The sequence below is a fragment of the Culex quinquefasciatus genome, chromosome 3 (assembly GCF_015732765.1).
Source record: "Culex quinquefasciatus strain JHB chromosome 3, VPISU_Cqui_1.0_pri_paternal, whole genome shotgun sequence".
Classification (NCBI taxonomy): domain Eukaryota; kingdom Metazoa; phylum Arthropoda; class Insecta; order Diptera; family Culicidae; genus Culex; species Culex quinquefasciatus.
The window spans coordinates 171,397,520-171,422,497 of record NC_051863.1 but is presented as its reverse complement, the minus strand read 5'-3'; the positions used below and the strand labels follow the sequence as shown (position 1 = coordinate 171,422,497).

Genomic DNA, 24,978 nt, shown 5'->3' with positions numbered 1-24,978 from the left:
TTACATACTTTTTTACAGTGAAGGAAATGCGAACTTCAACTGCTACAGAGCGCAACATGGCTTAGCATCTGGACTCTACAAAATGCAACATGATAATCCAGTTTAGCACAATCACGTACCAACCAACAACGAATGTCCGAGAATTTGTGCGAACCTTCCGGTGTGCAGTTCGTGATTTGTGATAAATTAACTGCAGTTCGAGCGACAGTGTTGCTAGCAACTTGCAAAAAGTCGTTGCGACTTTCTTGTGTCATCTGTTAAATGTTTATTTATAAATGTTTTTTTGGAAACATTACTAACTGCTCCGGTAGACCAAGATCAATCTGTTTAGTGAATGATTTTTTTTTTGTTTGCAGCAATATGTTGGAACTTTCCATCCTAGGAAAAACTTTCACATCGTCAAACGTTATTCCGTTCTTAGAATGCGTTTTACATCTATGATGTTACAGCTTGCGTCGGTCACTGTCAACAAAGTCAAGCCGTGGGTGTTTAAGGAAGACTTGTTTGTTTGTTTATTATTTCTAGCAGTGTAAGGTTTCCACCTTTTAAAATTACTGCTTTCGATGTAACATTGGTTCTTTACATAAAATTTGATAACCTAAATAAAAAACTACATTAAAAAACTAAAATTTAGAAAAAAAAAAACTAGGATTTCACTTGACGGATTAGTCCTCAGGCACGTGTTATCTTCCTTGTTGTCGTCATGAGTTGTATTTCTCAGCGTCGTCCAGGGTTCGTCCGAGGGGATAGGGGTTTGCTCCTTTATACGACCTCTTCCAGGGGCACTCGGGAGCCCGGGGGGTATTCCCTATTCCACTATTCCTGTAACTTGTGGTTAGGGGGGCCCCAGGTCTCCCGAGCGCCTCAGTGGATTCTCCAGTTTGTGTCGTGTCTTCCAGGCACCCCGGAGGAGCCGGGGGGTTGTCCCTATTCCACTCTTCCTTTGGCTTGTGGTTAGGGGGGCCCCGGGACCTCCGGGCGCGACAGTGGTTTGACTTTTTGCGGTTTCCTCAGGCAAAGTTAAAGCTGGTTAAAAAATTCTAGGCAGCCTCTCTTGAAGATCGCTTCCGATGTCGAACATTTTACTGCAACGGGTAATGAATTCCAGTAAGCCACACCTCTCACGAAAAGGGAACTAGCGTAGGTCTGCGTGCTGTTTCTCGGAATCACAAGGTTCTGCAGACGGCGACCTCGGCACGGGATAAGTTTCTGATACAGTACAGGTGGAAACTGGGACGCCATCAGCCTTTTCAGGAAAACGCAGCAACGATACGCGTACAGGTTCTGTATGGAGCATCCAATCAGGTTCTTCTGCAAATGACTCACGTGGGCGTAGCGATTCAGGTTGTATACATAGCGTACACAACAGTTGAGAGCAACTCGAAGACGATTGAAACAGCTTGCGCTTGGATTAAGCAGGAACGAGTCTCCGAACAAAAAGTGGGGCAGGATTAATGTCTTGAACAGCATTAGTTTAGTTGAAACAGGCGCGGTTGGCACACAGCTGTACAAGGAGCGCAAACCAGCGTATATCTTCCCGCACTGTTGCGCCACCAGGCCATCCCATTTCAGGTCGTTTTGGAACACGTAACCCAGATTGACAACTTTATCAGCCCATTCGATTCGCATGCCATCCATCTCGATGTCTTGCAAAGGTTGAGCAGCAATTCTCCGATTTTGGCTTTGGACGAACACTGCTTTGCTTTTGGTGGGGTTTACGAGAAGACCATTCCGTTGAGACCACTCGGAAACTCGCTGGAGATCGGCGTTCACCATTCTGGACAGCTCCCGTACGCATGGGCCTAGACCTTTAGCATACAGTTGAACATCGTCGGCATACATCTGGATGGAACAGTGTTTGAGCTCGGTTGGGAGGTCATTTATATGACAGCAAAAAAGTAAGGGTCCGAAAATAGAGCCTTGAGGGACACCTGAGGTAACCTCACCACAGCTAGAGGATTGGTCGCCACAGAAAACCGTTTGTTTTCTGTCAATCAGGTACGACTTGAGCAGCATCAGAGCGGGGTCCGAAAAGAAGAACTGGTTTTGGAGTTTTTCACAGAGTTTGTCGTGGGGGATGGTGTCGAACGCTTTCGAAAAATCCAGTAACACCAGAATAGCAGCTCCTTTTTTGTCTACTGTAGAGCTAAGATCGTCGTGGACACGAAGTATTGCCGTTTTGATGCTTTGGCCTTTCCGGAAACCTGCTTGGTGCTCGGACAGCAAACGGTTTTCGTCGATGAATTGGGTCATTTGTCGAACAAGCAGCTTTTCAAACGCCTTGGAGATCGCACACAGAATAGAGATTGGACGTAGGTTCGTGATGTTGTTCAGGTTTTGTTTCTTCTTCAAAGGCAGGATCTTTGCATGTTTCCAACGGGTGGGAAAAACTGATTTTTCGATCAGCATGTTAAACATGTGGGTGATGTGGCGGAAAACCAAAGGAAGAACGATTTTCAAGAAGTTTATGGGTAGCCCGTCTAAACCGGCTGCATTCGAACTGATGTCGTAAATGGCATTCACCACTTCCCAGTACTGCACGGGTCGAAACGAGAAGTTAAACGGTGTGGGTAGCCTTCGTCTGGAGAAACCATCGTCGGTGCTGTTTACCGTGAAGTTGGATAGAAACATTTGATTTATTTGGTCAGGATCGAATTCGCAAACATGCTGTGCTTTCTCCTTTCCGATCCCAAGACTACGTACTCGTTTCCACAAAGTGTTCGAGTCGGTGTTGCTCAGGAAACCGTTAAGATGTTGCTCCTTAGCACGTTTCACAAGAGCATTAGCTCTGTTCCTCAAAAAGTTGTAAAGTTGTCGCTTCTGTGCCTTGGAATCAGGTGTAGCTTGTTGCCAGTCTTTGTACGCCAAATCCCGCTCGAGCATGGATCGCTGTACAGTCGCTGTGAACCATGCGTTGGCTTTTTTACGATTTGACCTGGTTCTCAGTGGAATGTAAGCATCGTGTACCGTCTTGAGCTGATCCGTGAAGAAGTCCACAGACTCTTCTGGTTCGGAAAATTCGTAAAATCTGTTCCACGGAATGCAGAGAACAGCGTCCCTCAGACCCTGCGCGTCAAAGTTGACGTAATCACGGTAGGTTGTAGTGGTAAGGGGTTCTGCAACATCAAAGTCCAGCGACGCAAAAATCAAGTCGTGCTGAGACAGCCCCGGGAAGCTTACTTGTCCAAAACGTAAGACTTTTTCCGCACTGGTGGTGAGCAGCAGGTCTAGTTGAGAGCAGCCGTTGTTGTGAAAGTATGTGGCTTCTTCACTGACTGGACAAATTGAGAAATTTCGCAGAACGGATTCGAATTGTGAGCGTTTGTTGCTAGGCCTCAACAGGTCCGTGTTGAAGTCTCCTATCAGGAGAATGTCCTCATATTTAGTTGCGAGTTCAGCGAGTTTAGTTTCTAGAATGTTTGAGCAGTCATTTCCGGGTGGGTTGTAAACGACGAACAGCAGCAACCGATGTCCTGCAACGTGTAGGTCCAACGCCAGACCTTCCGTCCTGTCAGCAGAGCCCGCAGTCAATTCAGTGTGGAAAACGTTCGTACACGAAACACGTTTTGAGTAGTAAACGGCAATTCCTCCACCAGTCGTGTAAACTCTATCGTTGCGAATCAGAGAATATCCATCAATGCTGACGCTGCGGTTTGAGACTTGGACGTGCCATTCTGAAAAATATTTGTTAAACACCCCCGCTTGCACTGTACAATTTAATGTTGTTTGGCTACTGTCCTCCGCTCTCGCTCTTCCGGTAACAGAGTCTTATATTTTCCCTAAGGCGATTGTCATGCCATTGTCGTCAATGACGGTCCGCGGAATTTAATAGCTAAATGCAACTTTTCATATCGCAGAAATTCCCCCAAGGATTAATAGCACGAATGGAGCATGAAAAAAAACCGACCAAACTGAAACAAGGCGGGATTAAAAATGGTGTACCCAGCAGCGAGCTGGCTAATTTATTTCGCAACAATAGAACTAGTACTACCTTCTAATGAGTTTCGCCTGGGCGCATACCGGCAAGGATTAAACTTTTCTCCGTAATTAAAAAAAGCCATCATGCTTCACTGGTCACACTCCGGCTCGCGATTGTACGCCAGATTTGGTGGACTTCGTGGGTCGCAAACCGTGCCTTGTATCGCCTTCTGGACTTCGGTGCTCAAAATCCTAAAGTTAATCTCCGTGTAATCCAGCTTGGAGTACAGGAAAACGGGCAGTTTGTTGCTGATGACCCACACCGATTGGCGCGGTTCACGGTCCAGCTTGAGGTCGTTCGGGAAGGTGATCTTTTCGAGGTCCTTTTCGACCACTCCGAGGTTGTTGCGGTTGTACGGTTTGGCCAGGTCCCAACAGCCGACGCCGCTCTGCTGGACCAGCGTGAAGAACTGCACGTTTTCACGGGAAACTCCCGAGGTCGAGGACTGGCCGGTTTTGCCACGGCTGCCGATCGGCTGGAAGGCCTTCGCCAAGCCAAAGTTTTGCCAGATGGTTTCGTTCTGGAGCACGGACGTTGGAACTTGGAACTCGGTGAAGCTCGACATTGGGTGGTAGAACAGCATCCGATCTCCGTCACGGTGCACCGGCGACAGTGACATCCCAAACACTCCGTCCGACCACTGGAAGTTGAGGTCCTGGTAGTTGTAGTCACTGGCCACCGGGTTCGGGTTGTACAGATAGTTGGTCGTGCGCCAGCTCTTGAACTCGCGCAGACTGAACACGGTCACGCCGTAACGCCACACATCGGCCACGTACGCAAAAGCATCCTCGCACTGACCATCCCGAATGTCAACAACCACGTTCGTGTGCAGTGAGTCCTGCTTGACCTGCTCCGGAGGAAGTTCGTACGAAAACAGCAGCTCGTCGGTGTGCAGGTTGAACGCCAACAGCTTCGGCGGACAGACCTGCTGAAGGTTCGTCAACGTATCGATAACTCCAGCATCCAAAACCCACAACCGGTCGCACTCGTCCACGTAGATCCGATACACCGACACCAACTTGCTACAGTCCGCATTCTGGGGGGTCGTGTGGAAGCTCCAGTCCGGATACGGAATCAGCGGCAGACTCTGGTCTTGCACCGGCAGCGGCAGATAGGACAACGTGGCCGGGACACCCGGATTCCAGCGGGGAGTGGTGATGAAGATGCGATTCTTGAACCGGTCTACACCCAGCGGCAGGTTGTTCTCCGGGATGAATGCCCTGAAATCAAAATCATTGTAATTATGCTTCCTCCCTAGCCAATCGTCCAGCTCACCTCGATCGAATGGCATTGTTCCGGGCCTGCAGACTCGGGTACAGGAAGTCAATCACCTTCCACTGGTAGATCACCTCGAACACGTTCTTGCCCTGGCTGGTGGCAAAGCTGTCCTTGTTAGCTTTCTTACTTCCTAGAGCTGCTAGTCCTCCCGGGGCGATGTAAGGACTAGCCAACTGTTCCGATGTGCCATTTTCAGGAGCTTTACTGAACGAACCATGACGGTTGTTCATGAACGGTGAATAGCCGTTTGCTTCCGGAACCAGTGTGATTAGAAATGTGAGGGCTAGAAGCCGCAGGGCTGTCCTCCAGTGGAGTCGACTCATGGTTGATCTGAAACGAATGCAAATAGAATGATGAGCAATTAATTTCCTTATCAAATTAATCTCTAAAAGGATCAACATTGCGTCAAATCAAACGACTCGTTCCACCTTTACATCAAGCAATCAAGTAATGGCATGCATAATTGACTTTGAATCCGTGCAAGTAGCAATGATCCAATTAGCATAATTGAACCCAAAAATGGAACCAAACGGAGGGAGAAATCGACTCAAGTTTAGCACGAGTTTCATAGCCAATTTTCAGCCACACGAACACCACAGTAGCGCCAGCTAATGTAAATCCCTAATGATTGCACACATCAAGTTCCAATTCAAACACACCAGAAACGGATTAAAATTATTCATGTGAATCCTAGTGCGGTTCCCGACACCGACAGCTGGGAAAACATTTGCCCGGTTCACGTGATAGAAGCTGGTGAAAGATGCAGACTTTTCAAAACATTGGATTTGCATAAGACAAACAATTCTTTGAAAACAATAACAGTGTTGTTGTATATTTTTGCACGGGTGTTATATGCATTACATGAGGCAAACAAGAAATCGTGAATGATAAATAGAATCAATGTCTCTCATAGATTTTAATGTCAAATGAGTAGTTTAATCAATCGAGAGCACACTTAACGTTTGCAGCGTCGTAATGGCTATAAGCCAACAAATAGTACCGGTACACCTTTCAGAGCCACAACAAACAATATCAATAGGTATATTTATTCAGTTCAATTTTCCTGTTTTTAAAGTTTTGTATGGCAATATCTCAGCAACTAAGGGTCGTATCAACAAAGTTCAAAATAGCAAAATATAGAAAATTTTCTTAGCTTTTCAAAAATATTTTTTTCAAAAGTGGGCAAAGATGGGCACTCATTTAAAAAAAAATTAATATCTGCGACTATATTGAAAACAGTTACCTAAAATGGATATAACTTGAAAACGGTGCACTTTATCAGAATTTCACTAAAGTACTTTTTGATTGCAAATTTAATTTTACATCGAAAAATGAAATTGAAAAATGTCATAACTCGGTCAAAGATTTTTTGCCCATTCTGGAAATTTCTGATAAATTGGCATTCTATGTCCCCTAAAACAGATCAGAAAATAAAAATAGTGTTTTTTGCAAATCAAGTTTTAGTAAATTACAAAAAGTGAAATTAAAAATCAGTTTTTTCGAAGTAGGCTGCGCGGCGGGTTGGACGCAAATTTTTCTGCGCTTGTGATTTTTTCTCGAGTTATTCAGTTTTTTTTTCTGTTTGATTTAAAACTAAAATTTATTTTTTGATAAAGTTATTCTGGCGGCTTGTAAATGATCCAAAATTCGTTGTGCGACTGGTGAAACTGAAGAAAATTACTTCACCCGCGTCGGGAGAGGAAGTGGGCGAACTACTAAATTCACGATATGGCCACCTTGAGTTCGAAGGAATTGACGTGCCACCCGGGGCTAGACAACGTGTTTGTTTTGGTCAGGGGTGACCAAAGTGTGGCCCGCGGGCCAAACGTGGCCCACGAGGTGATATTGTGTGGCCCGCGAACCCATTTTGAATGATCAATTAAAATGGCCCGTTGACCATCTGTAAAATGATTTTAAACGTTTTTAAAATTAAACTTTATTGTAAACTTTTAGTGCTGATCTTTTTCTTTTTTTTTATTTGTAAGTATTAAACTAATGATTTATTCTTTTTTTATCCTTATTTTACGATACAAATATGTTGTTCAAAAATCTTTCTAATTGAAACTTTTTTCACACGTTTCAATGTGAGTGAAACTCGTGGTGAAACTAGTAAATATTGTCAAAATATTCATCAAATATTTTTGGAAATGGTAATGAAACGTTCAAATTTGACTTAGGTATAAAACTGGGAGGGCCTCGTGGCTCGGTGGTTAGCGGCTTCGGCTGCCAATCCCTAAGTTACTATAGGGCGTGGGTTCGATTCCCACCTTATCCTCCTGGCCTTCTAACGGATGGGGAAGAAAAACGTCGGTCCATTTGTGTAGGAGCGCTAGGCCCGGCTCCAGGAGGGCTTTTGATTGTCCAACCTTTCCACTGTGTTGCAGGGAATTCCGTGGCACAACACAGCTTCAAGGCGACAATCGGCGAGTGGACTGTATTCACAACGACTTTCTTCCAGTGGACTCCTTTGGCCAGGATGCAAGAAAACAGCTTGTTTCACGATGTTTACTGCTATATTTACAAGCTTAAACTGACTTACGGACTAACAAAATCATGGGGTTTTTAAACTAAAACTTCGGCATTTCTTCCGAATCTTCTTTGCAACAAAAACATTCTTATTCTTTAATCTCCTCTCGGGTGCGCAATCCTTTTCCCTAAACCATGTACACGCCACTTCTTCTTTCCATTCATACTTCGTTCATTCCTACTCCCTGCTCTCCTATTGGTCTGTTTGCGCAAGCTGCCTATTCAGACGCGCGCTGCGCGTCCTTGAGCCGTTTGTGTGCTGTGAGATTCATGAATGAAACATGTGTGAAAGGGAAAGGACACGAATGGTGAGTTGGTCGGCGGTTATTTACATGCTATTGTTTCTTTTCTTCTTCAATGTGTGGCGTGTATGTGCGGGTACATTTGTGTTGTGTTATGTGTTTGAAACAATGGAAGGATTAACTGACACTGTGGAAATGGATGGATTATTCTTGCAAATTTACTCTACCTGACACTGTTAAAAAATCATATCGGTTGGAAACTATATCTTCTGAGCTGAAAATTGGGCAAATTAAATCTACTTTGGCGTTGGCGCCAACATACTCCCGCCGGGCAGAGATGGAATCTCTGTGACCTTAACCAAATTTGCATTATCAATGATTGGCAGAACAGCAATCTTATGGATTGCCCGCTTGTACACTACTGTGCCGATCTGTACTTCGACCGTACGCACCAAATCATCTTTCCCGGGGAAGGTTTTTGTGATTTTTCTCAACTTCCACACCTGCACGGGCGCATCTTTTTCTTCTAGCAAGACAATCATACCTGGTTTGATGTTGGCGGATTTAATTCGATTCTTACCGCGGGGTTGAAGGGTTTGCAAATAATCGCGATGCCACTTTCTCCAAAACTCATCGCGCAATCGCTGCATGTACTGCCAGCGACTGAGCCGATTTATCTGAACACCTTCACAACTGGGTTCAGGTACGGCGGTCAGGGGACGACCAATCAAAATGTGTCCGGGGGTGAGAATCTCTGAATCATTAGGTTCTGAAGAGGTAGCATAGAGAGGACGAGAATTTAAAATTCCTTCTATCTGAGTCAGAACTGTAGCGTACTCTTCAAAGGACAACTTGGCTTCCTTGAGAGTTCTCTTCAAATGAAATTTGGTACTCTTAACGGCGGCTTCCCAAATACCACCAAAGTTGGGGGCTTCGGGGGGAATGAACGACCAATTAATTTCACGAGGCTGACAGAACTGAGCGATTTCATCGACTGTGACTTGGGACTTCAATAATTCATAGAGCTCATGTAGCTCGGTTTTCGCTCCGCGGAAATTGGTTCCGTTATCGGAGTGGATTTCTCGGGGGAGTCCTCGACGACCTACGAAGCGTTTCAGAGCTGCGAGAAAAGTCTCTGTACTCATATCTGAAACGAGTTCCAAATGTACGGCTCGAGTGACCATACAAACAAACACCGAGATGTAAGCCTTTACGATCTTGGGCTTGTATCGACCTTCCTTGACATAAACTGGACCTGCGTAATCCACACCTGTGACTTCGAACGGCAGAGCTTGGTTGACACGATATGCAGGAAGATTTCCCATCAACTGACTAGCGACCTTCGGGCGAGCCTGAAAACACGTGACGCAACGATGGGTGATTCTGCGAACTGACGACCTTCCGTCGATCAGCCAAAATCTGGTCCTCAAAGCAGCGATCAGACTCTTGGGACCTGCATGCAAATTTTCTTCATGATAAGCGCGAATCAAAAGGTCAACTACAGGGTGTTTCGGCAAAATGTAGGGGTGTTTGGAGTGAAACAACAGTGAGGATTGCTGAAGCCGACCTCCAACTCTCAAGACACCGTCCTGGTAGAACGGGTGCAAACCTGCAATCTTCTTGCACGGTTCGTCATTCTGAACACGGTGGATTTCGTCACTGAGTGCTTCGTGCTGAATAATCTTTACGATCAGTTCCAGCGAAGCGCGCAACTCAGGGATCGTTGGGTGAATCATGAACACTCGACAAGACAGAGTTTTCTGACGACAATTTTGGATGAAACGCTGCACGTATGCCATCACACACTGCAGCTTTCTGAACGAACTGAACCTTGTAAACACCGGAAGCTGGTCTTCATTAAACACTGGGGTTGCAATGATCGGACCAAGCTTCAACTCGGGGAGTTCATCATCTGGAATTTCTGGGGGGATTTCCTCATCATACACTTCGATTCTCAGAAAGAATGGGCCTTCCCAGAACTCGGACTTCGACATTAGAGCTTCGGGAAGCATGCCTCTGGAAACAATATCAGCGCGGTTGTCCTTTGACCTGACATATTTCCAAATAAATCCTGCGGTGAGCTCAAGAATCTTGGCAACTCTGTTTCGGACGAAGACATCGAGCTTCGCCAAGGACTTCTTAAGCCACGCGAGGACAACCTGACTGTCAGTCCAAAGTACGACTTGGCTTACCTTAAACTTGACAGTCTCGAGAACTCTAACCATCATGCGAGCCAACAGTTCACACGCCATCAACTCTTTGCGGTGAATGTTGAGATCTTTCTTGGGCGAACAAACTCTTGATTTGCTGCAGAGGAGGCGAAGTTGAGCTCTGCCGTCGGACAAGATGCATCGGACGTAAATGTTTGCACCGTAAGCAACAACGGAAGCGTCGGAAAATCCATGAAGCTCAATCGCGACAGTCGACGGGCTGATAACATAACGTGGAATCCGAATTTCACTAACCTTGGGGAGGGCTCTACGGAAACACAACCACGACGCCAGAAGATCTCCTTCGACCTTAGCGTCCCATGGCAGCTCAATCAACCACAACTTCTGCATGTAAAGCTTCGCAACAACAATCACGGGGGATAGAAATCCGATGGGATCGAACAACCTGCCGATTTCAGAGAAAATACTTCGCTTGGTGAATTCGGTGACATCTTTTGGAAGACGCACCACGAACATAAATTCGTCAGACTGGGGACACCATGTCAGACCCAGTGCCTTGACGACCTCGTTTCCTTGATCGAGGCACACAAGTTTCTCGCGATCAAATTCGGGAACACTACTCAACACTTCCTGGCAATTCGAGCTCCATTTGTGGACACGAAAACCTCCAGACTCAAGCATCTTTCGAATCTGCCGCTGGACGACTACAGCTTCGTCAGCGGAACTGGCACCGGAAAGGATATCATCGACATAACAATCATCACGAACCACCTCGGCTGCTAGCGGAAACTTCTCTCTTTCATCTTGACACAACTGAACTAGACATCTGGTCGAGAGGAACGGGGCAGCTGCTGTACCGTAAGTTACCGTCTGTAACTCCAGCACGCGAATCGGCTTTGAAGAGTCACTCCTCCACAGAATTCTCTGGAACCTCGTCTGAGACGAGTCGATAAGCACTTGCCGATACATTTTTTCAATATCGGCAGTGAATGCAATGGGGTTTTTACGAAATCTGAGGAGGATACTGAACAAATCACTTTGGACCGGCTTTCCAACGTGGAGAACCTCGTTGAGCGACTTCGCCGTAGAACCTTGCTTGGCCGACGCGTCGAACACTACTCGCAGTTTCGTGGTCGAGCTCGTCGGCCTCAGGACGGCGTGGTGGGGCATGTAGTACCGATGCTGGTCTACATCCTTGGACTCATCAACCTCACGACAATGACCAAGGGTTTCATACTCATCAATGAACTTAGCATACTGCTGCTTCAGACTTGGTTCTCTGTTGAGACGGCGCTCCAACAGCAGGAACCGACGAAGAGCGAGCGAACGGTTGTCTGGCAACCCTGAAACATCTTCACGAAACGGTAATCTAACAACAAATCGACCTGACGGCAAACGACTATGCGTTTCCACGAACAACTTCTCACATTCATCAACATCAGAGGGTGGGGGCGTTGGATCGGCAAGATCCTCGACCTCCCAAAACTTGGAAATCGTTTGATTCAGCACATCCAACGAAGCGTTGTTCGCGATGTGTGAATGGTTCACAGAATTCTCGATTTCGCCGGAAAATACCCAGCCGAAATGAGTTTCGCGCAACTCTGGCAGACCGTCTGCCAGGTGCAGCTGTCCTGACTTAAGCAGGCTGAAAAACATGGAGGCACCAATCAACATATCAATTCTCTCGGGGACATTGAACTCTGGATCCGCAAGTTGGATTCCCACTGGGATCGGCCAGGAGGAAACATCAATCTTCGATCCGGGGATGATTCCAGTCACCTTTGGAACCACCAGACATGTGATACTGGCGGCGAAGGCCGAGTATCTGGAATGAACGGTAACCCTGACTTTCTCCCTAGCATACACCTTTGACCCACCTACACCAGCGATTGGAACGTACAGCGACTCACGAGGGCCTTCAACTTGTCGGCAATCCGCTCGAGAGAAAGTTCACTTGCGAACCACTATCAAGAAGCGCACGGCAAGGAACGGGATCTCCATCATTCTCGATCAGGACAAGAGCCGTCAGCAACATCACAGTTTTCAAACTCTGGGAATGGTTGGATGAACATGAAGAGTTGAGAGGGGTTTGCTGCTGCAGGTTCTGAATCAGTGTAGTGGACGTGGGAAGGTTGGGAGATTCAGACTGAGGTGTTGAAGGGTTCATTACTTGGAGGCTTGGGGTTGGTCTTACGCTTTGAGCTTTGGAGAAAGAGTCGTTATGGAGCAAGGTGTGGTGTTTCTTGTGGCAAGTCTGACATTTCAGGTTGCTGGAGCAACTAGAAAGTCGATGACCAGCTCGGAGGCAGTTAAAACATAACTTCAACTCACTAACTTTGGCATTGCGCTCCGGAACTGTCATCGCCAGCAACTTCGAACATTCAAAGTGACGGTGATCCGCCCCACAAACCAGACATGACTTGGCGACCTTTGCAGATGTGGCAGTATGGGCTTTTGGGGTTGGTTTGGGGCAAGATGGCTTGGTGTTGCTTTGCTCCTTTGCTGAGCTCAAGACGCGCGAATTTTGGGAACGTTCAAGGACTTGGCACTCGGTTTTCAAAAAATGCAATGTTTGGTCAAAGTCTGGCAACTCACCTTGTTTCTGCGTCCTTTCCCACTGCTGTCTAGTACTATCATCTAAGCACCCTACCACTAGCTTGTTAATGATAAGTCCTGACAACCTGTCGACGACGAGTCCTTGGTACTGCAATCCGGCGACGTGGCGATCACAGGCTTTGGTGAGCGCCTGCAAGTCCTTGTGGTTTCCCTTGGTGATTGGCTTGAGCTGCAACAATCCATCGATGTGCGTATCCACGATGACACGTTGGTTCTCGAACTGCTCGCTGATCTCCTTCCAAACTTGCTCGTAGTTGTTGTCTTGAATCATCTTCGCGGTGATCAACCCAGCTGCATCACCGACCAGGGCTTTGTCGAGGTGATGCAGCTTCATGGCGTCGGAATCGCGGGTGCGACCGACGAGGTCTTCGAACATGGCCTTGAACTTTGGCCAATTCTCTGTCTGCCCGTCGAAGCTCGGTATCGGTGCTCGAAGAGGTTGCTGTTGCACGATCACTTGAGGCGCCACTCCGTTGGCACCGACTTGAAAGGGGCCAGCGACCGGCTGGTTGAACATCTCCATCAGCTCTTCGACCAGCACCAGCGTTTCGGTGTGAAGCTGGTCAAACACGTCGAGCACATCATCTTGTTCCTCCTTCTTGTCATTGGCAACCACTTCGATCACTTCACGATGGCGCAACACGTACTCCTGGTAGTGCGCTTCCAGCTTCTTCTCGTACACTTTCAGCGTCGCCTTGGTTATCCTCTGCGGGTTCTTCTTGGCTTCGTCAAGGGCATTCTTAATTTTCGTCACTTTTCCCTTGACCTGTCCTCGCTGATGAATCAGCGACTTCACTTCATCTGGATTCACGGGCTGCTTCATTGGCGTGTGTAACACCATTTTGGCGCTCTCACTTCACTTCACTTGTGTCTCAAAGTTTGAGTTCACTTTGCAACCTTTTGCTTGTTGCACTTTTTGTCCACGGCGTGGACGCACTTTGCCAAACTTTTTGGCACACTAGTTTTTGGTTTGGAAAACACTTTGGCTGTGCTTCACTTTGGTCTCTTTAGACCCACTTGTCAGTTTTCCTCGCATCCGCCAAAGGCCACTTTCACTTGTCCGGATTGACGGACCACTTTGACTTCCGGTTGGCGACTCTCGTTGAACGTTCACTTGAAGAACCATGAAGGTCAGCACTTTTCGCACAAATCCAGTCTGAAGGTCCGAACACTTCACACAAATCCGGTTTGAAGGACCATGTAGGAGCGCTAGGCCCGGCTCCAGGAGGGCTTTTGATTGTCCAACCTTTCCACTGTGTTGCAGGGAATTCCGTGGCACAACACAGCTTCAAGGCGACAATCGGCGAGTGGACTGTATTCACAACGACTTTCTTCCAGTGGACTCCTTTGGCCAGGATGCAAGAAAACAGCTTGTTTCACGATGTTTACTGCTATATTTACAAGCTTAAACTGACTTACGGACTAACAAAATCATGGGGTTTTTAAACTAAAACTTCGGCATTTCTTCCGAATCTTCTTTGCAACAAAAACATTCTTATTCTTTAATCTCCTCTCGGGTGCGCAATCCTTTTTCCCTAAACCATGTACACGCCACTTCTTCTTTCCATTCATACTTCGTTCATTCCTACTCCCTGCTCTCCTATTGGTCTGTTTGCGCAAGCTGCCTATTCAGACGCGCGCTGCGCGTCCTTGAGCCGTTTGTGTGCTGTGAGATTCATGAATGAAACATGTGTGAAAGGGAAAGGACACGAATGGTGAGTTGGTCGGCGGTTATTTACATGCTATTGTTTCTTTTCTTCTTCAATGTGTGGCGTGTATGTGCGGGTACATTTGTGTTGTGTTATGTGTTTGAAACAATGGAAGGATTAACTGACACTGTGGAAATGGATGGATTATTCTTGCAAATTTACTCTACCTGACACTGTTAAAAAATCATATCGGTTGGAAACTATATCTTCTGAGCTGAAAATTGGGCAAATTAAATCTACTTTGGCGTTGGCGCCAACAGCGTAAAAGAGGTTTTGGGTGACTCATCATACATAACCTTTTTGATTGCTTTGCTTTTTTTATAAAACTGTAATAATAGCAAAAATATAAGCATTACATATTAATTTAAAAGTCATTATGATCATTTCAATAAACTGAGCCTTAAACTTACTTTGCACTTAGAAACATTCCACCTCGGGATTTTAACTGATGACAATTGGATAACGAAACTGATTGAATACCATCTGATTCAGACAGACAAAAAATTTTAATCGGAGGAATAAGGCGATTTCAAATATTTTTCAAAGCTTTTGTTATTTAAGTGCAATCAGCTGGAATCCATTTAAAATGCATTCCTCTGCGTTTATAATCATTTTGGGCATGCTCGGGTTTATTTAAAAATAATTTAAATTTTAGTGAACTTTCGATTAACAACAAAAAGTGTTTTTCGCAAAAATGTATTTTTTTCGTCGAACCTTACATATTTTGAAAATTATGATTGCAAATCTAAGTGTGTTTTTCTAACATTTTCCAAAAAAATTTCGTTGAAATGTTGAATATTGTGGCTTGTATTTTCAATTGTCATATTTCTTTTAATTTTGTTTGGCCATGGCCAGAGTTGAGGGACAATTTTTTTTTTTAATATTTGCATCGGCCTTAGTTTTGGAAAAAAATTGAACCATTTTTCATGAGTGTAACAATTCAAAGATAAAATTATGCCGTAGCATAAATTGTTCTGATTTTATGTCATCATTTTCAAAATATAGACAATACTTAAAATTTAAATGAAATCACAAGTACATTCAACTAAATACATTTTTTCAAATATCCAAAACAATTATTTCAACAAAACTGATGGAAAACTGTCATTTTCCGTTTTCTATTACTTTTAAATAACGAAAATGTTAAAAAACTGAATTTTAAAGAAAAACTTCAAATAATAGTTATAATTTTAGTCTTTTACATTTATGTAACGTAATTTCATAATACAAATAACCAATTTTATACAAATGGCCTGCAAGCTCATTTGAGCTTCAAAATTGGCCCGGCATCCAAAAACTTTGAGCACCCCTGGTTTTGGTGGTTCCATCCTGTAGGAAAGTGAAGAAACTACCTGCAATCTGTGATCGGTTCGAGTGGCCTATCAGTGGGCTCTTTGGAAGCGCTAAACGACTGGCCAGGATGGACACTGACGACCGCCAGGACGAACGCTGAATCTGCGTGAGAGCATTCTTTTTATACCTCGATTTCTTTTTGCCTCGTATGGTTTTTTTTTCTTTTTTTTATGAATTTCCGTAAATTATTATCTAGACTAAAATTTGTAATCAGTACTTTCCTTAAAATTATCACGTTCGTAAATTCCATTCTTCTCCAGACTTTTCTTTGTTTTTGATTTAAAATTCAAATTTAGGATCGTAGTAAGCCGCGCGCAACAATATGTTAATTTTTACATATTTCTTTTGTGTCGCTGTTTGTCGAGTTTTGTGATCGCGTTAGCGTCTTGCATGATTTTTTATTCGCTTGTTAGAGAGCATCCATAAACCACGTGGACACATTGTAAATTTGTGTAGTAATTTAGCCCTTTTTCGTTAACTTCAAACTTTCAACAGCCAGCTGTCTAAGCTTGAACTGTTAAATAAAAATTTAAAACTAAACGAGGATTGTCTCGACTGCAACATCAGATGTTTGCTTTGAGAATAATAATTAAATCCCAAATTAATTAAACGGGAATTGTCTCTACAGCAGCATCCGATTGCTTGCCTTGGGAATAAAACTATAACCCTTAAACACACTATGCCAATAGTCGCAACGCTTGCTTAGAGCGTATCCTAGACCTTATACCTTCCCAAAAACCATCCAACTCTAAGCGAAACTAACTTGGAGACACCGTGGAGATTTTCCCTTGTCCCCTTAAAAAAGTGGAGCATCAACACTTCCCGTCTTCCAAATCCCCTATCCTTGTCCCTGTTGCGCGGTGGAGATGGGAGCGGCCGGCAATGGACGGCTGTCATGGTGGTGAGAATCTGGTTTAGGTGGAGTTGGTTTTATTCCCAATTATCAATTCCTAGGCAACTTGGGCTTAGACAATCACCACATAACATGGCGAAATCCAGTCTGCAATCCGCTAAAATCACCGTCTCCTAGCGAAGCGAAGCGAAAAAGTGAAATTAAAAATCACAAAAAAAATTAACCGTGTATCATTTTTTTCAGTGTAGTCCATATCCATACCTACAACTTTGCTGAAGACGCCAAATCGATCAGAAAATTCCTTCAAAAGGTACAGATTTTTTAATTTTTACATATCATTTTGTATGGACAGCTGCCAAATTTGTATGGAAAATTATATGGACAAACACCAAGAAAAGTTTCCGCCAGATAAAAAAATACAATAATAAAAATTAATTTAAAAAAAGACCGATTTCGTAAAGAACTGCTCTATTTTTTTATTTTGCTAACTACTGTTTTATAGGTACCCAATTACGATTTTGTTTCCCCCCCCCCGGCTGCCCATTTATTTTAATCCTTACCGATGAATTACTGTTCGATAACTCTCGTCAATCAGCTCTAGTAATTGATTGCAAAAGCTGATCATTGCTCACCAATACTTGAAACAAATGATTAGGTTCAATGGAACAATTGACATCAATTGGAAATCAATTGTTTCAATTGGTATTCTGCATAAATTTACGTATCTAAATTGAATTTTGAACTTGTATTGAACTCGTTAACGCATTGTTTCGCACTTGAAACGAGTTCAATGAAAGTGATTGATAGAGGGTTCAATTTTCCGGTGAATGCAAACAATGAAATAAAAAAAAGACGTTGTGAATATAAAATGTTTGCAATCATCATTCAGTGGGCTTATTTATTATGTTGGGCCGTAGAGTGGAAAAATTGTGAGCATTAGCAACAATTTACCAATGAATGAAAAGCGGGTACGTGATTCGATCCATATTGCTGTAATTATAATATTATTCCATTAACAATGAAAAAAAACAGCCCGTTTGCTCGAAATATCAGTTTTTTCTTCCGTTTGTTCTTCGATTACATCGATTTTTATTGATTCAGTTCTGCAAAAAAGGAGATGTTGAATTATAATAGGTCAATGTCAAAAAAAATGATTAAAAGCTCCTTTTCAATATGAAACGAAATTAATCCCCCTTCAAATTTCCTCACTGTACCATTTCTAGGTCTTTTGCCTAATTAGTTCTACCGGTGACTTGCACAAAATTAACCAGTGCTGCTGCTGCTGCTGCTGCTGTCCGTCAGTTTTAATAAGTACCCGATACTTCCAGATCGCACAATGCTAGTGCTGATAGTTTCTTTTGGCGGGCTTCGTAAACAACTCAGCACCGGCGAGTTCAAAGGCCGTAGCAGCTTGGTGCAAACCGTTCAGCCGAGAACAAACCAACGAACGGCGTTTTTAAATCTTGTTTTTGTTCAGTTTGTTAAAAAAAATGTTTGGTTTTCTTATAAAAGCATTTTCATCCAAGTCGTGGAAATCATACCAAGACCATAGCAAGACCTGACCTGTCCAGCAAAGTTGTAGCTTGACCCCCCCTGGAGCTTTTAGTAGAGCTGCCTGTTGCTCGTCATAATTTGCAACCCGCTCGCAGGCGTCAGCAAAAGTATGACAAGGTCAAGCATGTGTGCCCACCTGGCCAAACCACGCGCACAGCCGGTGGTGCTGCTGCTCGGTGCCGTTTTTTCGGGCTCCAATTGGTCCAGATAATCACTGGGTTGAAACTAAGCAAGAAAATCAAGCTTTAGTACACCGAGAGGCGATCGAGTGGAACAGTTTAACGCATTTTGAGTTGGGATTGCTCTTGAGAGGTGTTTGCGTCAATTTGAGACACAACGATAGAATGAATAAGATTGCGATTTACCCCAGTTGACGATAATTCGAGAAATTCATTCAGAGTATTTAACTTTTGCATTCCACCCACTACTTGTTAGTATGAAAGTTGAAAGTTCAGCGGTACCCCCATTTCTCACAGAGCAAACTTTTATGAGCTGCTCTGGAATCAACAACAAAATAATTCAACAGGCGTTCTCCCCTTTGACGATAAAGCAAATTAAACTTTCCGTCTCGGTCACATTGCTGAACACGGTTTCAGATGAATGGGGAATAGTGTTGGAATAATTAAACATTTTGCAGCCTTCGCTCCACAATGAATATTCCAACCAGTTTGAATAGTTTAGGTCAGGCCTTTGATATCGAAAGGATAGGCAAACACTATCGCAGTTTGAGCTGGCAACGGCTTTTGGAATTCTTGTTGGAGACTAGAGAAAAGGTTTTCAGTTTCATTTAAGGCTTTGATGTGGTTTCATGGTTGAACAATTTAATAAAGAAACTCATCAGTGATTTCATGTTTATAATAATCCATTGGGCTGTTGCAGCTTTGAACTGAACAAGTAGTTTTAATTAACTTTTAACAACCTCGTACTAATTTTATCCATTCCTCAAAATGCATAATGAGGCAAACTTTTGAGAAATTTGACAAGCTAGTCTTGCATATAGAACTTCCAAAAAATCATTAAAAATGGCCAAAACTCCTCCTCCTCACAAGGATTGAACGATGTTCAATATGAAAACTATTTTGTGAATTGTCTAGAAAATCGATAACCGCAATCTTTTTTTCAAATTTGGATTCCTTTTGAAAAATACATTTGTGATAAATGATTTCTGTATTTATTTATTTGTGAGAGCCATATTATCGTAGAAACAGCGTGAATAATAAATAATGCATGTATTTAGACTGTAGAAAATTTTACGAAAGACATTTGCCTCTTTTTAACATTGCACAGTGGTCCAGAACGCAAAATTAAGTGAATAATGAATTTTCCGAAAAAAAATGTGACGTTTTGGAGCTTTGCTGTCTTCAGATGAGTTGTTGCAAATGGAAAAGGGCAGCTTCTAATTTGGTTCAATTAGGGCGGTTCACGATTAGAGTGGCTTTGAAATTCTAACTTTTCATGAATATTTTTGGGATTTTTTTCGTCTGCTAGAAAGTTATTGGACTTGCCAATTCAAGCAACTTTGTCGAAGACGCCAAAATTTTATTTCGTAGTCAACGACTTCTACGACCAAATTTGGAAAAAGCATCTAGCAAACCTAAAAAAATCAGTTTTTTGAACGTAGCAATTGAGTTTTAGAGAAATGTAATGTTGGGAGCACTTTTAGAGCTCTGAAAAACGAACATTTTTATTTTCTGACAAGTCAATTAGGACTTGAGGGTCAAAAGTCACAGCCATTTTAGGAGAAAAACCTTCTTATAAAGAAAGGAATTATAATGTCATCTAAAAATGGAAAGTTTTGCCCACCCCCCAGATCAAAATTAGTTCAATAAATCGGGGGGCGAAAGAAATATTTTTTCGAAAAGCTAACTTAATCCACCTACGTGGTTAGAGCCTTCCTCACTTATTTCCAACAACGGCTGATGTGATGGAATTGTACAAACATTTCATCCATTTTTTAGATCCGGAATGAAAAGTACATAAATATCACTTAAGTGGCCATACCTCGAGACAGGGTTGCCAGATCATCAATGTTTTGGACTTGTTGGAAAGGTCTTTTGATAACCTAACCAACGATGGGTCGGATGGTGGATCCGGACATAGTTTACATACATTTAAATGAGATCCAGCTTCCAAAAAGTACATAAATGTCATTAAGTGACCATAGATCAAGACAGGGTTGCCAGATCTTTAATGTTTTGAACTCGTTGGAAGGTGTTTTGATAATCTAACCAACGATGGGTTGGATGGTGGATCCGGACATAGTTTACATACATTTAAGTGAGATTCGGCATCCAAAAAGTACATCAATATCACTTAAGTAGGCATATCTCGAGACAGGGTTGCCAGTTTTTCAATGTTTTGGACTCGTTGGAAAGGTCTTTTGATTACCTAACCAACGATGGGTCAGATGGTGGATCCGGACCTAGTTTACATACATTTAAGTGAGATCCGGCTTCAAAAAAGTACATCAATATCAATTAAGTGGGCATATCTCGAGACAGGGTTGCCAGATCTTCAATGTTTTGGACTCGTTGGAAAGATCTTTTGATAACCTAACCAACGATAAGTTGGATGTTCGATCCGGACATAGTTTACATACATTTAAGTGAGATCCGGCTTCCAAAAAGTACATCAATATAACTTAAGTGGGCATATCTCGAGACAGGGTTGCCAGATTTTCAATGTTTTGAACTCGTTGGAAAGATCTTTTGATAACCTAATCAACGATTGGTCAGATGGTGGATCCGGACATAGTTTACATACATTTAAGTGAGATCCGGCATCCAAAAAGTATATCAATATCACTTAAGTGGGCATATCTCGAGACAGGGTTGCCAGATCTTCAACGTTTTGGACTCGTTGGAAAGGTGTTTTGATAACCTAACCAACGACGGGTCGGATGGTGGATCCGGACATAGTTTACATACATTTAAGTGAGATCCGGCATCCAAAAAGTATATCAATATCACTTAAGTGGGCATATCTCGAGACAGGGTTGCCAGATCTTCAATGTTTTAGGCTCGTTGGAAAGGTCTTTTGATGGCCTAATCAACGATGGGTCGGATGATGGACCCGAACATAGTTTACATACATTTAAGTGAGATCCGGATATATGTGAAAACACATTTTTATACATAACTTTTGAACTACTTATCGAAACTTCAATCTGTATAAAACTCGATCTATGGGACCCTAAACCAAGTCGAATGCAACAAATTCGGGTCAAATCGGTTCAGCCAGTACCGAGAAACATGAGCTAGTTTGTTGGTCACATACATACATACACACACACATACACACACACATACACACACACATACACACAGACATTTGTTCAGTTTTCGATTCTGAGTCGATATGTATACATGAAGGTGGGTCTACGACGTTTTTATACAAAGTTCATTTTTAGAGCAGGATTATAGCCTTACCTCAGTGAGGAAGGCAAAAAGATGCAAATTTAAAACTCAAATATCTCGAAATGGCTCAGGCCAAATTTTAAGCGCCAGGATGCATTCGAAAGAAGAGATGTAGCACTATTCACACTGAAAAAATTCCAAGGGTATTTTTCTTTATACTCGAGATATCTTCATTTGAAAATGTCTAATTTTCAAAGGAAAAGTGTATGGTACCACCCTAACGAAATTCGAAAATTGTCCAACTGTATGTCTGGCCTTGTAATTTTGCCCGCTGAATCTAAATCTGCCCTCAGAATTGAGTCAAAGTGTCAAAAAACAATTTTTTGGTCATATTTTGGGTTTTTATGATAGTTTTACATAAAAAACCTAAAAGACGAAAAAATTCCCAAAAATATTCCTGAAGTTAGATTTTCAAAACCACCCTAATCGTGAACCACCCTTATTTTGAACCAAACCTAAAGCTGCCCTTATCCATTTGCAACAACTCTTCTGAAGACACCAAAGCTCCAAAAGTCACAATTTTTCGGAAAATCCATTTTCCACTTAATTTTGCGTTCTGGACCACTGGCATTGAATGTATACCCATAAAATTTGCTTTTTAGTGTACAAAAGAGACGAATTTTCAAAAAATATTTTATTGCTACCGTTTTGGTTTTTGATGTTTTGTTTGCTCTATAAAAAAAATATTTTGAAATAAAATGTTAAGAAAACAACAAATGATTTTTTCTAGAATGTGACGTAAACGACAAGTTCAGTTCATTTTTCATTTTTTTTTTCGTTCATAACTTAGAAATATGATTTGATCAAATCTAGAGTTTCATTTGAAAAGGTCTTATAAGCTATTGCGTTTCTTATGTTAGACCTTTTAAGATAAAACTCTAGTAATTCATTTTAATTTATGATAATTATGATTTTTACGTCGCATTGAAATATAATTTAATTATCAGAGAATAATAAAAATTTCCAAAATATTTTTTTTGCAACGTCGTGAATCTATCAACTTTTCGTGTCGTTCTCGAAGGGTCGAAGGGTCTACCAAAAATAACAGAATGGAAAATTAATACCTTTCAATGCCAGAGCTGAAAAGTACTACCTTACTTACTGCTACTGAAATGGGTGCTGAAAATTTCATGAGTTATTGTTAAAGGTCCTATAAGCTACTATGTTCCATATTTAGTGTTTTTTCTAAAAGGTCCTATAAACATATGAAAGACAAAAGCCTATAGAACCTATTCAAAAAAGCTCTAGATATGTTTATAGAGTCTACTCAAAAAAACTCTAGAGTTGAACTTTTCAGCACTAGTATCGAAAAGAAACATTTTTCAGTATTTTTTTATAAACAGTTAATTTATTCAACACAATGATGTTGGACATAAAATTCCATTCAAAAAGCGTTTTTTGGAAGTGCAAAAAAAATTTAAGCAACAGGTTTGAAAATTCGGCACTTTATGTTCACTGAAATCCAAATATCTTGGCCCTTCATGGACTAAAAACTAATGTTTAGAAATGAAAAAGACTTCGTAAAAGAAGTATTGGTTGCACAAAATGTTGTCATGGGAAAAAATGTCTACAAAAATTCATTGAAATCGGAGAGGGTCGAGCAAAAAACCTAAAAATTGTATGTTTTGAACTGGAATTGCTCGCTTATAACTCAACTGATATTGGAAAAATCAATCATTCTTACAAGGCGATGGTCGAGTTCTCGGAGCAGTAGACCCAAATGAGGGGAAAATGACGTTTTAGTGTATTAGCTATTAAAGCGTAATGAGGTTATTTTATAATACAACAAATATTATGTTCTAGCTTCAGCAATAAAAGGCTACTTATTTTTGAAAAATAACTAGGCTGTCTTAAACATCAAATTAAAATGACGCCCTGCTGAGCAAACCCAAAACAGGGACATTTGAGCTATTCCGACCTTTGAACTGATAAAAAGGAATGACAAGGACAAGGACTGGTACAGGTTCTTCAATAATAAGCAACCTAGATTCAAAATGCAGTAGATATTACTTCCGGAGATAAACTGTTAAATTTAAAACTTGAATCTAAACTTCTTGACAATCCTGGCATCACACCATATTCATATCCAAGCTCGTCTCACCAGCTATAAAATCTCGCACTAAGAGTAAACCTCACCAATCTGGTTCTTCCCACTCAAATTGTGACTATAGTTTTAAAGTTTAATTTCATTTCCGATGAACTTTGATTTTAATATGATACCAAATCCATTAGTGACCCTTCCACTTTAAAGCCTGGTTTTTTTTTCTACGTATTTCACTAAGCCGGACAAATTAACCTCTAAACGATGCCAGTTTCACACTCTGGTTGCCGGCTTAATTATCCCAAGACGGCAGCTCTCAGCCATGCCATAGTGATAGGTTGCAATTATGCAGCATGAGAATGAAGCAACTCTAATGTGCAGCAGCACTTTCCTCGAGGCGTTCATTCATGAAAAACACACCATACATGTGGTGCATCAGCATTGGGCTAAACCATAATGTGGGGAAATTACGTAACCACTTAAAAGATAGCGAACGGGTTCAGAGTTGCATGTTTATTTTGGACCTCTCCTTAAACCGCATAATCTTGCGTGGACACTTTTGCGTCACGGTTTCTTGCACTGGAATGATCTCCACGAAATGGGAAAAACACACCTTTAAAAAAAACTCAAAATCAAAAACCAGAAAAGCGAGAATTCTAGCTATCGTGTTTACTCCAAACGACCTTCCAGAAGGTGTTGTTACTGTTTTGCACAACCTACGCTGCCTCGCACCAGTCGTTGACACTGTCGTACCAGCTATGACAACTCCGTTGCTAAACCAAACTTCCTGGCCGCCTTCAGCTATTAATCTAACATGGCAGCACTCATATCTAATGCAACACACGCGATCACATTACTCCACATTTTCAAAAGCCACTTTAGTGCCAAAGTGACGACACCCAAGTGCCACTTGGCCAACTCCAATTTCGACTTGCCAAACTTACGTGTTTTATTATCGGCTATCAGCAATCTTCCTGCTTGTCGTAGACGCGGTTGACCGATCACCGCACAAACGACGATCTTCCCGCGATTGTAATCACCAAGTTTTCAAACTATACTCCACCGATCTTGTACGCTACCTGAAGCCCACCGAGGCTCGCCACGAACTGAGTGCGATCTTGTGCTGGATGGCTGGTTTTGTGCTGGCGCAGACCGACGATGACGACGACGCCGACTACACGATCAGTGGCATTTAAAGGTCGTCTCGCGGGCTTTTCGTTCTTGACCGAGTCGCAAAGAG

At 42.5% G+C, this 24,978-nt stretch overlaps 2 protein-coding genes across 4 annotated transcripts in view; one reads left to right on the top strand and one right to left on the bottom strand.

Annotated features, from left to right (window-relative positions):
• Positions 1-24,978, top strand: part of LOC6044069 (opsin, ultraviolet-sensitive) — a 219,143-nt gene that overhangs the window by 102,669 nt on the left and 91,496 nt on the right. The window lies entirely within an intron of this gene.
• On the bottom strand, positions 3,928-24,876 carry LOC6044073 (protein yellow). Its single transcript, XM_001861607.2, has 3 exons — positions 24,683-24,876; positions 5,255-5,587; positions 3,928-5,199 (listed from the first exon to the last, which is right to left on the bottom strand). The coding sequence occupies exons 2-3, from the start codon at positions 5,578-5,580 to the stop codon at positions 4,068-4,070; spliced, it is 1,458 nt and encodes a 485-aa protein (XP_001861642.2). The 5' UTR covers positions 5,581-5,587; positions 24,683-24,876; the 3' UTR covers positions 3,928-4,067.

What these genes read in the sequence shown, in the direction of transcription:
- LOC6044073 (XM_001861607.2), bottom strand. Translation starts at nt 5,580, where the DNA reads ATGAGTCGACTCCACTGGAGGACAGCCCTGCGGCTTCTAGCCCTCACA. An exon ending in AACAATGCCATTCGATCGAG is followed by an intron (nt 5,200 to 5,254) that starts GTGAGCTGGACG and finishes TTTTGATTTCAG; the next exon opens with GGCATTCATCCCGGAGAACA.